We start from the raw sequence: 13,996 nt of genomic DNA on the forward strand, positions 1-13,996 counted from the left end.
CCTGATCATGCATCTAGATGAGCGCAGAGTCAGAACTGCCTCTCCACTGAGTCCTGATCATGCATCTAGATGAGCGCAGAGTCAGAACTGTCTCTCCACTGAGTCCTGATCATGCATCTAGATGAGAGCAGAGACAGAACTGCCTCTCCACTGAGTCCTGATCATGCATCTAGATGAGTGCAGAGTCAGAACTGTCTCTCCACTGAGTCCTGATCATGCATCTAGATGAGTGCAGAGTCAGAACTGCCTCTCCACTGAGTCCTGATCATGCATCTAGATGCATGTTGGGTTTTACCTGCTTAATTCAGGTACATTGTGTGTGAAAAATAAAACTACACAAATGACCTGTTCTTTACAAAGTGTACTTTAATTGATGAACCCGTTTCTTGAAGCCATCCTTGTACCGTTATGGGTTCAAAAAGAAAGAAACTAAAACATTTGCAATTACTGCATTACAAGTATACTTAAAACCCTGTGTGGAACAGTATAAGATGGGAAAGGCACAGCAAAATGTAGTAAAGCACAGTGAAAGCATTGGTAAATAGCAATACTGTAGGGCAATGTTGTGACTAACGTTAACCACGGAAAGGAGCAGCAAATATTTAGCATACACAAGCAAAACACTTAGGAAACTGAAATATATAGTGAAAAACTTCTAGAATAAAAAAAAAAAAACCAGAAAAACTCACTAAACTAAAAAAAAGGACAAATTATTTTAAGTTTTTCTTAATAATTACTACACATTGACAGAAATTACAGGAGACTGTGTGTTTATAAATGATGTAAAGAAATTAGCAAATATTACAAAGAATCACTTAAAATCAGCATCAGCTTCAATCTCCTCTTACGAAAACTACCGTACTTCTGTTTAAAATGACCATGAATTACTTTGCATTCACTTACAATAGCATGGTACAGTATGGATTATGGAACAGTTATGACTAGCAGCATTTGGATTAGCAAGAGTCTACTGTACTATTAATGAGATGAAACACATTATTTTGCATGTAGACAGTACTGTTTAAACATGCAATACCACTAAAGTATCCCACCTTAAAGCAATATGTTACATTTCAAAGTAAACGGGGTGTGATGTGAATATTTGTCACTGCATTGTAAATAAAATCTCTTTATAAAAATACTGCTTCACAGGGCATATATACAGGGCCAGTGCAAGATCTAATAATGCAAATACATTTGTACCACTGTAATCAAAGCGAACAACCGTCTAGACAAGTTTCATGAATATTAAACTTCAGCTAATGAAATAAAACAAACTTTAAATACATGCACTAATAATAATATGTTGGAAGATTTCATACGGTTTAATAGATTAATTCTGATGGAAAGAGTATTTATGTAATGGGCGTGGCTACAAAACGTACCATCGGGCGAGTTTGTTAATATAAATAAGTTTATGTCGTTTACGCAAGTCATGAGTTTTCATGATATATCTTGTTTATGCCACGAATGCTTACAGCACAGAATAAGAATCTATTTGTGTATAACAATATATAACAATGTTTGTTTGAAATCATACGCAGTAGCAATAGAATGTATTTGTGGTGCAGGATGTCATAATGACAAAGAAGATCCTGCCACTAACTTTTCATGACGTAACATAAAAATAACTAATGGTAATTCAGCCACATGAGTGGTATGAACATTTAAATCACAGATAATCTAATAAACAGGATCAAATCTTCAATACAGTAACACAACTGGGTACAGGCCTGGAAAAGACTTATCTAACATTCATCTTGCTGTTTAGAATCACACCAGTGTTGGGTGGAATTCCTTAATGACTGATGATTAATGATTTATCCACCGAGGGCAGTGTTGCAGAGGTTCCAGGTTACTGGTTAAACTCTGCTTGACTAGCAGTACTTACATGTACACATGATTGAGAACTCTATTGAGGCCATGGGATGCTTTTAACTTCAGGGTTTTAAAAAGCATCGGGATGTGATGACTGAAACACTATACTAGAAATAAATTTAAAGCAAGAAGGATGTACTCAGATGACCGTGGCATTTCATGCCTACACCCAGTTGCTATATTTTAACAAACCCAAATTCACACGTTAACATAGAAAAAAGTAAAAATCCGAAAACATCCATCCGTCAAAACCAAATTCACACAGAAGCAAAAAGAGCCTAATAAACGCTTCCTACAGACAATTAAAAAAAAAATTGAATTTGCAGACAGTAGCGGTTTGTCTATTACCAGCCTGATAAAACAGAATATGTAAATGTAATTTGATATAGCACAAAATATATAAATTTAAAGACATTTTAGAATCCTGAATCGTGCAATGCTGGGACACATATTTCAGTAATGGGTAGCAGATCACATATTTTAATTAACTGGGGAAATCAAGCCTGCCATTCATCAGCTGTTTTTGGAATTCTCGTTACACTGAATGCTACAATCCGTAACCCCCCTAGCAGAGAGATGAGAAATTCTTAACCTTCATTTGTCAGAAGGAATACAATACTTCTCCTTGCCCTGATGATAAACTCAAACCAGCTTGCTTCACTTCTCACCTCAAGAGTACACTCTGTGGTCTCAAAGGCGAACGGTTTTATGTCCGGATTCAGCTGATCCTATTTAAAGGTATCGCCTAAAAACTCTTTTGTTGTCCAACATATTTACACACATTCATTTTAGAGTTCCTCAAAAATGTGTCAAACTGCATCAAGCTTATTCTACTTATATTGATACCCTGAGCCCCGTTTCACCAGTGTACCCTGATAATCATGACCTGAACATCTGTGTGCCACATTGCGTGGTAGCTTTGTGAGTCAGACTAAGTTAAACCCATCAACCAGATTTGATTTGTGAGCCGAGCTGGATTCAAACCTTCAAGCCCCCAGAGGTGAAAGGCTATTGCATTAACCCACAGCACCCCCTAGTGGTACTGGCCATGCCTGTGCAGTTTGACACATTACTGGTCGATATCAATTTTCATGCCTTTTACAAGAAATATCAATATTATGACTAGTTCCAATTTATTTCTGATGAAAATCGACAGGTTCTTTGCTTATGCAGATTTGTCAAAGATAACACTAAGAAGTAAAAGTTGCTGCTATTTCCTGGTGCACAACAACTTCCTGTGTTGTAGTTCAGTTTCACTCCAAGGCCGAGTTGCAATCAGGTCATGTGATGTACTGCACAGGAAGTGATTAGACAGCAAGAAGAAACAGTTAAAAAAATGTTTTAAATGAGTGGAACTACAGCTTGTACTTGTAAAATCTGTATATTGCCTTGATGTACAGGGGACACAAAAACAAACTGTCCCACAGGCTAACAATTAGAAAAGTGAAACAGGCTAAAGATGAATAACATTTATTTAAAATAAACCCTTCTTTTGGCTGCCTCGTAAAATCGTGGCTCCATAACCTCAAACACTGAATCATAAACCCAAGGAGAACTCCAAGGAAATGACGTTAGCCAACGTCTTCTTATACTTCACTCACCTGAGAAGACAATTTGAATTTAAATGATAGGAGAGGGCACCGTCATTTAAATGTAATCAGAGGGTTAGTTTGACTTCCACTGACATGCAAAAGGTTTTATTCTCCAATGCCAAACACACTTATGAGTTGTTAATGTCTAGTTTTGATACCTGTACAGCAGTTTATGCCAAAACATTGTGGGATCAATTTGTTATATAGCTTTACATCTCAAATGCACACAGACCGCTGTACAGATAAGATAATCAATTCCCTCCAATTGTATTGAGTGGCACTCAGAGTGGACTATGGAAACTGATAAAAAACACAGAAAATTTCAATCCTTCCTTACACTTACAGAGATTCCAGTGTTCCAAATGAAGTATGTCAGCCACATTCATTTTTTAAAGTATTTTCCTACAGTAAAAATGTGCATCACTTTTCCTGAAAGCAATGCCAAACTTTTTGGGGCCTGAATCACACGGATTAAGTGGTCTTCATTCCATTGTGAAAAGTGGTGCACATTTTGCCTGGTACTGTATTAAGGAGCCAGTCCACAGCACATTGGATCCTTGCGTCTCTCTCATAGATCACTTTTATCATGGGTGAGGGGGACCTTTTTCTGGATGTCTTCGTCAGATGTAAAATCCTCTGCTCTGTCCCTTCTCTCAGTCTCCAGTTCACTCGTCTTCTTTTTCCTTCCCTTGCTCTTCTTTTTGTTGTTCTCCTTGTCATTATTTGTTCCTTTCTTCTTTTTCTTCTTTTCATCAATAGCTGCTGTTTCGCCCTTTTTTGGAGTCCAAACTTCTTTCAAGCACTCTGAAATGTGAAAATAAGTCAATCATTTGAACCTGGTTAATCAGACATTAAATAATAGCAATTTCATATTTGTCCAAAGAGTGACCTATACTGAAACTTGTCTCAGAGGATCATATTCAAAAAAAGTTGGTGGGCATTTTAAACAATTTAAAAAAATGATAGCAAGTTTCTTAAACTTTAATAATAATTAAATAGTTTAGTCGTAAAAGGTTGGTTCTTATTAATTTAGTGTTCAAGAGGTGCAGGACAAAGGCACTGGATACAGTGTTACACCAACATTTTGCATGTGTTCTGTAACTGAGAAGCTTACAACAGGTGCGCCCATTTGTTCTTACTATCTTCAGAAAAATCTTAAATAAGGTATCTGCAAGTGAGAGAGCACACCTGAATTCTGACCTGAACCCCACCTGCCTGCCACTCAGTCCTGGGCCTCTCTACAAATTGTGTGCCAGTTTCTTTTAGAAATGACCACTGGAGGTGTGCAACAAATTCCTGTCTCTTACACACTTCACAAAGTGACCTAATATTGCACAAACCCACTGTGAAGCCAAGGAGCTCTTTCAGTCCCCTTACCTTGGTTTTCCCCCTTCAGTACATGCTTTTCACACAGGTAAGTGGTGAGATCCTCATCCTGATGTTTCCTATACCAGTCTTCAATGACATCTTCATACTTCTCCACCATCACATCACACTGCAGCAAAAATTAGGCAAACAGTTACTGTGTTCATGGTGCAAGCAGGCAGGCATGCTCTACAAGAGCATCCCCTCACAGCTCTGCAAGCGAAACACAGAGCACCTTAATCCTGCCATTGTAAAAAAATGGTGTTTCTGGAAATGCACACGATGTCTAAACACACAATAAACACCTGGCAAATGTTTCCGCCACCATTAATATCGTAAGCACGTTGCTTACTAGAACAGAGAAGTGAAAGAAGTGCATAGGAAGGCCTGCACTTGAGCAGATTTGATAAAAGACACGACTGCAGTTCTTTTAAAAAGTGAAGGTCAGGAGCTCAAAGAGGAAGTGAAACCGGCTTTCATATTCTAACTGCATATTATAAATATCACGGCTCATATCAGCCAGTCAGGTTCCACTTCCAACTAGACCATTCATTATCTCGGCTTTAAACAGCCACACTCTTATACATGTTTCCCATAGCAAACACATTGCAAAGTGTTAAAAAAAGCACAGAGAGGTATGGTAGAGCACAGGCAAGCATTGTAAACCACAGAGAGGTATGGTAGAGCACAGGCAAGCATTGTAAACCACAGAGAGGTATGGTAGAGCACAAGCGAGCATTGTAAACCACAGAGAGGTATGGTAGAGCACAGGCAAGCATTGTAAACCACTGAGAGGTATGGTAAAAAATATCTGAGTTTATAGTAGCATTAAAAAGATTCTACAATTCCAAACATTCTTATAGCAAAAATGATATTTATTATTATTATTTTTTTAACGATATAAAGATTTTAAATTATAAATCTATGAGTTTTCATGCCTTACTTTCAGGAAGTCATTCATACCTCCACTTCCTAGGTCACTGGAAGGTGAAATTCTCTCCACCACTTCAACATCCAAGTTCTAGAATTGTGGTGTCAGCTCAGCAGCATTTGCTTTACAAGGAAGACAGCAAACAGCCTGGGAGCTGCAGTTCAGTGTAGATTCGCTGAATCTCAAAAGGTTAACTAGTATAAGCATGCAAAATCCCGTAGCTCCCAGGGAGCCGCATGTCAAACCTAAAATGTTAATCTAGAACTCACTAGGGGAAAGTGAGCCATGCTTCTTCCTCACTAGTATAAGCACCTGGCCCTGAAGGAATGGCACTCACCTGCTTCTTCAGGTCTGCTACCTCCGCAGACGTCTCGTTCCACAGTTCATACGGGATGTCCATCACCACCTTCACTCCCTTGTGCACTAAATTGTGTAACGTCTGGAACGTCTCCGCCATTCCCTGCAAACAAATGAGAGAATGTGGCAGTCAGTTAAGAGCTATGTATTAAACCTGAGCGCTTTGACAATACGTCCCAGATGTGCTTGCGCTGGAACCCAATGACAGCTGGAGATCCTTGATCCCAAAACTACTTCAAGCACAACTGAAGCATGCACAGTAATTATCACATATATTCAGAGCTCCAGATAAGGTTTTGGGTCATTGAGTAATTTACTCTCCAATTTAGACACTATGGTGTAGATGTACCAATCGTTGCAAACCACATGCAAACCAGAAGGAAGTGTAGCGTGAAATGTACTAAACAAACACAACACTGTTCGCATCAATGTAACGAATGCTTTGCAGCTGCAGTTCTGATTTGCACTTTAGCCTTAAATGAATATGTAATTCTGGGCGTTCTGCAGAAATTCACACAAACAGGGTGGAGATAATGAGGGAGCAAAAATACTGTAACGAGATGTACTAAAGCTGCGGGCAATTGACGACACTTACAAATGCATCAATTTGTTAAGAACTTTTGAAAGCATGTTTTAAACAGTCGCAATTGTTTCTGGAATTTCCCAGTCTGCTTTTTCTCGTGTGTTGCCAGTTGTGCTTAATTTTCACTGAAGTCAGGGTGTACTTAAAAGCCTTGAAAACAAATTTCTATGACATTTCTGGTTTTCCCAGTGTGTTAGGAGCAATAGACTGCACACATGTGCCGCTAACCCCTCCAGCTCATTCTGAGCATCTGTATAGGACCTTGATCTATTGTGTGTTAATTGTCTAGGCTAAAAATAATAATTAAAATAAAATAAAAAAAAACTAAAATCATTTAGTTTCAATTTAAAATAATCTTTTATTTGCATTGTACACCAGTGTGTACAGTGCAGCAGCATGATGTATTTTGTGTTACCAGTAGCTAAAGTACTAAAAAGTGCGCTAGGTATTCATTTGATTGTACTGCTGTACTGTATACGGTATAGGCCTACTGTACAGACTCATATTTTTACACAATGTAATGTGTAGCCGACCCAAAATACATGAATGTTATTTCAGCGCAATGATTTATATTTAAAATACATCGAGAACTGTAAATGTATGTGTGTGTGATTTTATTGTATTGTTTTTAAACCCGACACTGCCTTATGGCAGATAAACATATCTGGTTTAGTGAGGGGCTAGTGTATGATTATGAAAAGCTTTTTGAGAGTGACAGTTGGAACCCCACTATAGAATCTGATGGGACTAAACTGCCTTTTGCACCCTTGCATGTATAGACGCTATCCTTCAGGCACACTCTGCTGCAGCAAACCACAAATCAACTGCTGCCATTTTATTTGAAAAGGTGTCGCACAACTCTCGTAAATAATATTTAAATTAGTATATTGCGGCTCTCTTCATATTTTTTCTTAGCACATACGACAAAATGTGCACTTTGCGAACAGTAGTAACGAAAATGCAAATTGCGGTATGTTTTCACTGCGACTGGCCCATCTTAGTACATCTACCCCTATGGGAGTAAAATGCAAAGTGCTTTCAATAAATATGCTAAATTATAGGGTATGCATAAACACAGCCTTAAATTTGAACTGTGATGTTATATTGAACTACTGTACAAAAACATGATCTTACAATAAAAACAAAAATAATTACTTATTTGCTTTATTGGCTACAAACAATATGGCTGTGAAGCAAATAAAGTAAAATAAACTTGATAACAAGCGACCTCAAGCTGTGCAGCACAATTGCATTGCTTATTCATTCTGCATATGTGTTCAAAGTGGAAAACACACCCAGTACACAGCTTATCAGAAGCACTGCAGATATTCATCACCTTACAAGGGTTGTTTGTTTCTTTTATACTTGTTTAGACTGTTACAAGTCTTACTTTCCAAGATGTATTTAAAAGATAAAACACTCCCTGGTTTAGTTTTTCAGCTGATATATGAAGGCGAGTTCATCGTTTTGACCCAAAGAGTGTTCTATTACAATTTGACATGTTTTACGGTGGTTCATGTTTACCCGGTTGCTAGGCAGCCAAGCCCTGTACGACCTTAGCAATGGACACAGACAGAAGAAAACACTGCATTTGAGTGTGATCACTTGTTTTCTTAATTGAGGTAAATCATGCTTTTTATCCCAGCACTCATTTGGTGTCATTAGGGTGGCTGTCGTCATATGATGGCATTGCTATTGGCTGATGAAACTGGCAAGGTGTCAAATTGAAAATAAATAACAGGGATGGAAAACAGACTCCCATTGCAGAGCAGTGTGAGACCATCCATGTTTAACCTGTGCTTGTTACCTACACAGACCACATGCGCCCCAAGTTAAACCAGGAATTGGTGCTATGCAATGGGAGTCTTTATTTCTACCTCTGAAAAACAGAGAAAGAAGTAACCATTTATTTCAAACTGATACTGATTATGCACTACCTAGATTTCAATTGACAGCAGAAGTGTTTATAATATGCTGTGGTTATTTCAGTGATTCCTCTAAAGTGATATAAAACAGGACCATGAATCTCATACATACCTTTGCAAATCGGTTGCTTCCTGTTCTTTCTTTGTGCAAATTATAATGCATGAGCCTCTGACAAATTGTCTCCATTACTTCTATGAATCTGATATCACTGAGGAAAAAAGAAGAATTATCAATACATAAAGGATATCCTAATATCTGTTACCTTTCCTAATATGTATTTTATTCCCAGTGTAATAGCCTGTGTGCTCTCTGCTGTCGTTTCTGCTTACATTATTATTTGCCATGATTACTAACACTCCAGGAAGATACCTTGAGACCGATTGTGAGGAAACCAGCTGGGGAAGCATCTTTGTGCTACACTGTCCTCTGAAGCCTGTGCAACACTGATATGCTTCCCCACCTTCCCTTCTCAGACTCCAACACCCCTAATGTAAAATGTGCTAGATTAACAGGATTTAAAAGACTTACGATTTGACATATTTTATCGGAATCCCCTTTTTTTCCTCCATGTAGTCATACTTTGTGTCAATCACTTCTTTGGTTTTTCCTGTTTCTTCAAATGCAGATTTCATTTCGACCGTGACGTACTTGCACACTGAAAAAGAAAAGATGTGCGTTTTGAATTTGCTGAAACTATTTACTAAGCAAACACTGAACAATTGAATTCCTCAAGTGATGAAAAATAGTACCATGGCTATGACATATTGTTGAACATCGACCTCTCCGCTCCTCCTGCACTAGAAGACTGGCTCTACCTCCTCGACGCTCCCCTGCCTCCAGAGCTTGCTCCTTCTCCACCCTCGCCCCGCAGTGGTGGAATGACCTTCCTACAGATGTCAGGACTGCCCAGTCCCTGATCACATTCCAGCACCTCCTCAAGACTCACCTCTTCAGACAGCACCTGTAGATCTCCTCTTTTCCCTCTGGACACTTTATCACTCTTCCTTATTTTACTGTATTTCGTCATACTTGTACTTGCTAGAACCAAAGTCATTGTATTTATCTTGCTCTTAATTGTATTATTACTTGTACTGTGATTATTGAAATGTATTTTTGTTTATGACGGTAAGTCACCCTGGATAAGGGTGTCTGATAATAAATAATAATAATAATAATAATAATAATAATAATAATAATAATAATAATAATAATAATAATAAATATTTTATTCATTTAAAATACTGAAGAAATTGCCTTTGTCCTGCACTGTAAAACCAAACGCATTTTAGAGATTCCCTGTTTTAGATTATACTTTAAATGCTCAAAAAACAGAGTTACATAAGCAAACGCAACAGTGCAAAGTATACTGCACCTGTCCAAATGCACTTCACAGGCATACAATCGGCCATGTTACCAAGCTCTAGAGAGATGTTTATTGCAGTAGGAACTAGTAGATACTGTGACTTTCAATAAATACTAAAATACTGCAGAATATTTATGTTTTATTCTTAAACACTGTTCTCAAACGATTACAGTTTGTACACATTAGAAACTAGACTGTCTGCCTGGCATCTGCAGATGACAAGACAATTTGTTTTAATTTATTTATCGGGAAAACAAAACAGTCTGAAGAATACTTTTCATCACTTTATATAAAAGTTGTTTTTTATTTCCAGGTGCAGTCTCAACGGTTCCCCAGTTTCACTTCACCTTCCTTTGAAAGAGGAAACGTTTGAACATCCGAGGTATTGCAGAGTTATGTGACTTACTCAAAATGAACAATAAAGTAAATGTATTTGTTTCCCTTTAACTGGCCATTTTAAATTCTACTGCCAATAAGAAGCCCCAAAAGACGGCTGCCAGTAGTTTATCATCAGGGCTGAAGAAAGAGAAATACTTCTATTTTATTGACGAAGTTCAGAGGAAATGAAATGGGTGGTTATATTATGAATGTGTTTTGTGCAGCTACTGGCAGCAGCGGAATCATCTGCCTTAGTGCCATCCGACTGGTTTGTAATGATTTAAATTAATTAAATCATTTATAGACATTCTGCATAAAAATATATACATTTGCAACTATTGTAACGACATTACATTTGCCCGGTTTTGTCCGGTTATCCTTCTGTCATGGTATAAGACATGAAACCTACATACAGTGCATACGAAGTGTGTGGTACGCTGAATTTACACATCACATAGCGACACAGTACATTATTAGTAGATCTGCTCTGCATTTACTCGCTATTATACCAAAACATGTGAAAATAATAAGATGCGTGGTGCAATATTCATAGGCGTCTCAGATCTTTCAATACCTCTCTACACAAAACCAATCAGGCGTGTTAAACAGCCATATCATATATAAATTATGATATATCATTTCATGACTGCAATACTACAATGAATAGACGGTTGTGTAAATTTACTGTACCTTCACATTTATTGGGTAGTTTAACCCAATCCTCGTCATCGTCTTTCTTTGCTGGTGCTGAAGCAGGTATCAGAAGAAATAAAAACACAAACAGTAGTGTCTGCATGGTGCAGAATAAAACGGAAGAATTAGCACCTTTTTATCTGCTTCTTGGACTACCAAGTAAGCTCACTGTAATGTTTCCTGAAATTTACTCTAGCCACACAACACAAGACACACTCCACCCTGCCAGCCAATCAGGCGACACGTAGTGTACGCTCAGACCAATCGCGACGCACATAGCCAGGGAGCACGCGCAGTTTCCCGTTCAATACCTCCTGAGAGGAAGTTGCTGGAACAGGGGTCAGTCGGTGGGGAGGGGTCTGTGGCGGTTTCAAAACGTTTTAAGAAACGTTGGTATAACTAAGGAATGTATAATCGTTGTTTAAAAAAAATCCTACACGTTACATATTATCTGTGCTTACAGTCTGTTCCCGAACTGTTGCTACATATAATAATTAAAAATATAAATTACTGTGCATCGTTTCCACCGGTATAAATGTACCATAGGCGCCTAAACCATGGGCAGAAGGGGCACGCCCCCCCCCCTTCCCTTTAAGTATGGGAGGGACAAACAATATATTTTGCCCCTCCACTTTTTTTTCGTTTATTATTTATGTATTATACCTTGTTGCGTTTGGCATTGGTTTGCTTTAAAATCTTTCTTTACTTGTTTTTCACTTTGATAGAAGCCGTGCTCTGGATTATAGCGTCAATGTAGTGGTACGTTGTCAGATTTTGTTACATATGCAATCGATTGCGATCTGATGGGTGTTTTTCTATTGTCAAAAAGAGGTACATTTACCATTACATTAGTTTTTTTGCAAACTTAAACTGGAAACAGACAAACAATTTCTCTAAAAAGAAAAAAAAAACAATTTGCAAGAAGTCCACCGAAACAATGTACAAGACCCAATGTATTGCATTGTAAAAGACCGAAAACAGCAGAACGTACCAGATTTGAATGCTTTCTTAGTGGAAGTTGTTTAGTAATGCGCGAGCAAGCGCAGTGTGCTGAGTACCACTTTTTAACGCATACCTGAAAATAACACTACACCGGTAAGAATGGGCAGCAGTGTGGCGTAGTGGTTAGGGCTCTGGACGCTTGACCGGAGGGTTGTGGGTTCAGTCCTTGGTAGGGGACACTGCTGCTGTACCCTTGAGCAAGGTACTTTACCTAAATTGCTCCAGTAAAAACCCAACTGTATAAATGGGTAATTGTATAAAAAAAAATAATGTGATATCTTGTAACAATTGTAAGTCGCCCTGGATAAGGGCGTCTGCTAAGAAATAAAAAATAAATAAATAAGAAATTAAAGTTACTTTCATTTCTGACTATTTCATCTACTTTGACTTCAATTCAGGTAAAATCTGCCAATCTGATTTAGATATTGCCGGAACTGTATATATACTGTGTTCTTATTGAAATAGCACATTTAGTATTATTTTTATTATTGCATTTGCACTCTTATTAAGTCTGTAATAAAGTGATGCATTTACAAGATTGTGTTTCTGTTCATTTGATTTCAGATCATGTATTTTTTTTATATTTTACACAAAAACATCTTATATTTTTGTATTTCCCCTTTGTGTAGGTTCATCATAGAATAAAAACAAGTTCACACAGACAGATTTCTATCTTGACGCTGCACAGCGTAGGCTATTGTTAATGTGTTTTTCCCTTATCCATAATAAATGATTTTCATTTTTGTTAATGAAGTGGTATTAAGTTATTCTGCCGTTCATTTTTTGCTATCAATCAGTCCTTCTGTCATCAGTCTGATATGCCTGTTTGACGATAGGCAATTTGCGATTTGAGACTTTAGTGCCTAGTTTTACACTGAATTTACCAGGTGAATTAATTGACGTTGCTTGCAAACAGTGATGACATGTGCTGGGAATGAGTGGAGATTAGAAGTAAAGCACAGAATATTTATTATTATGATTATTATTATTATTTATTTCTTAGCAGACGCCCTTATCCAGGGCGACTTACAATCGTAAGCAAATACATTTCAAGTGTTACAATACAAGTAATACAATAAGAGCAAGAAATACAATAACTTTTGTTCATGCAAAGTACAAGTGTGACAAACCACAATTCAATAATACAGCAGATAATAGTGATAGTTACATCAGGATATGATTAAATAGTGATAGTTACATCAGGATATGATTAAATACAAAGTACTACAGGTTAAACACTTGGCAGATTACAGTATTCTGAAATACAGGATTAAATGCAGTAAAATAGGGGGCAGATAAGAGCAAAATAAAGCACATTTAAATGAAGGGTGATAGTGTCCTAGGATACAAACAGAGGAGTTCTACAGGTGCTGTTTGAAGAGGTGAGTCTTAAGGAGGTGTCGGAATGTGATCAGGGACTGGGCAGTCCTGACATCTGTAGGAAGGTCATTCCACCACTGCGGAGCAAGGGTGGAGAAGGAGCGGGCTCTGGAGGCAGGGGAGCGTAGCGGAGGTAGAGCTAGTCTTCTAGTGCAGGCGGAGCGGAGAGGTCGAGTGGGGGTGCAGGGAGAGATGAGGGTCTGGAGGTAGCTGGGTGCAGTCTGGTCAAGGCATCTGTAGGCTAGTACAAGAGTCTTGAACTGGATGCGAGTGGTGATCGGGAGCCAGTGGAGCGAGTGGAGTAATGGAGTAGCGTGGGCGAAGCGAGGCAGAGAGAACACCAGGCGGGCAGCAGAGTTCTGGATGAGCTGGAGCGGACGGGTGGCAGACGCAGGGAGGCCAGCTAGGAGGGAGTTGCAGTAGTCTAGGCGGGAGAGTACCAGGGCCTGGACCAGGAGCTGGGTAGCATAGTTGGTGAGGAAGGGTCGGATTCTTCGGATGTTGCTCAGGAAGAATCGGCAAGTGCGTGCCAGAGTGGAGATGTGCTG

General features: G+C 38.5%; 1 protein-coding gene across 1 annotated transcript; it reads right to left on the reverse strand.

Moving 5' to 3' along the window:
• Positions 1 to 348: 348 nt before the first annotated feature.
• On the reverse strand, positions 349 to 11,281 carry LOC117430772 (protein canopy homolog 3). The gene is made up of 6 exons (XM_034051226.3): positions 11,064 to 11,281; positions 9,161 to 9,287; positions 8,744 to 8,840; positions 6,104 to 6,226; positions 4,848 to 4,965; positions 349 to 4,274 (listed from the first exon to the last, which is right to left on the reverse strand). Exons 1-6 carry the CDS (start codon positions 11,167 to 11,169, stop codon positions 4,039 to 4,041), a joined length of 807 nt encoding a protein of 268 aa, XP_033907117.2. The 5' UTR covers positions 11,170 to 11,281; the 3' UTR covers positions 349 to 4,038.
• Between the last annotated feature and the right edge of the window lie 2,715 nt (positions 11,282 to 13,996).

This window comes from Acipenser ruthenus, chromosome 26, assembly GCF_902713425.1.
Source record: "Acipenser ruthenus chromosome 26, fAciRut3.2 maternal haplotype, whole genome shotgun sequence".
In the NCBI taxonomy this organism is placed as follows: Eukaryota; Metazoa; Chordata; class Actinopteri; order Acipenseriformes; family Acipenseridae; genus Acipenser; species Acipenser ruthenus.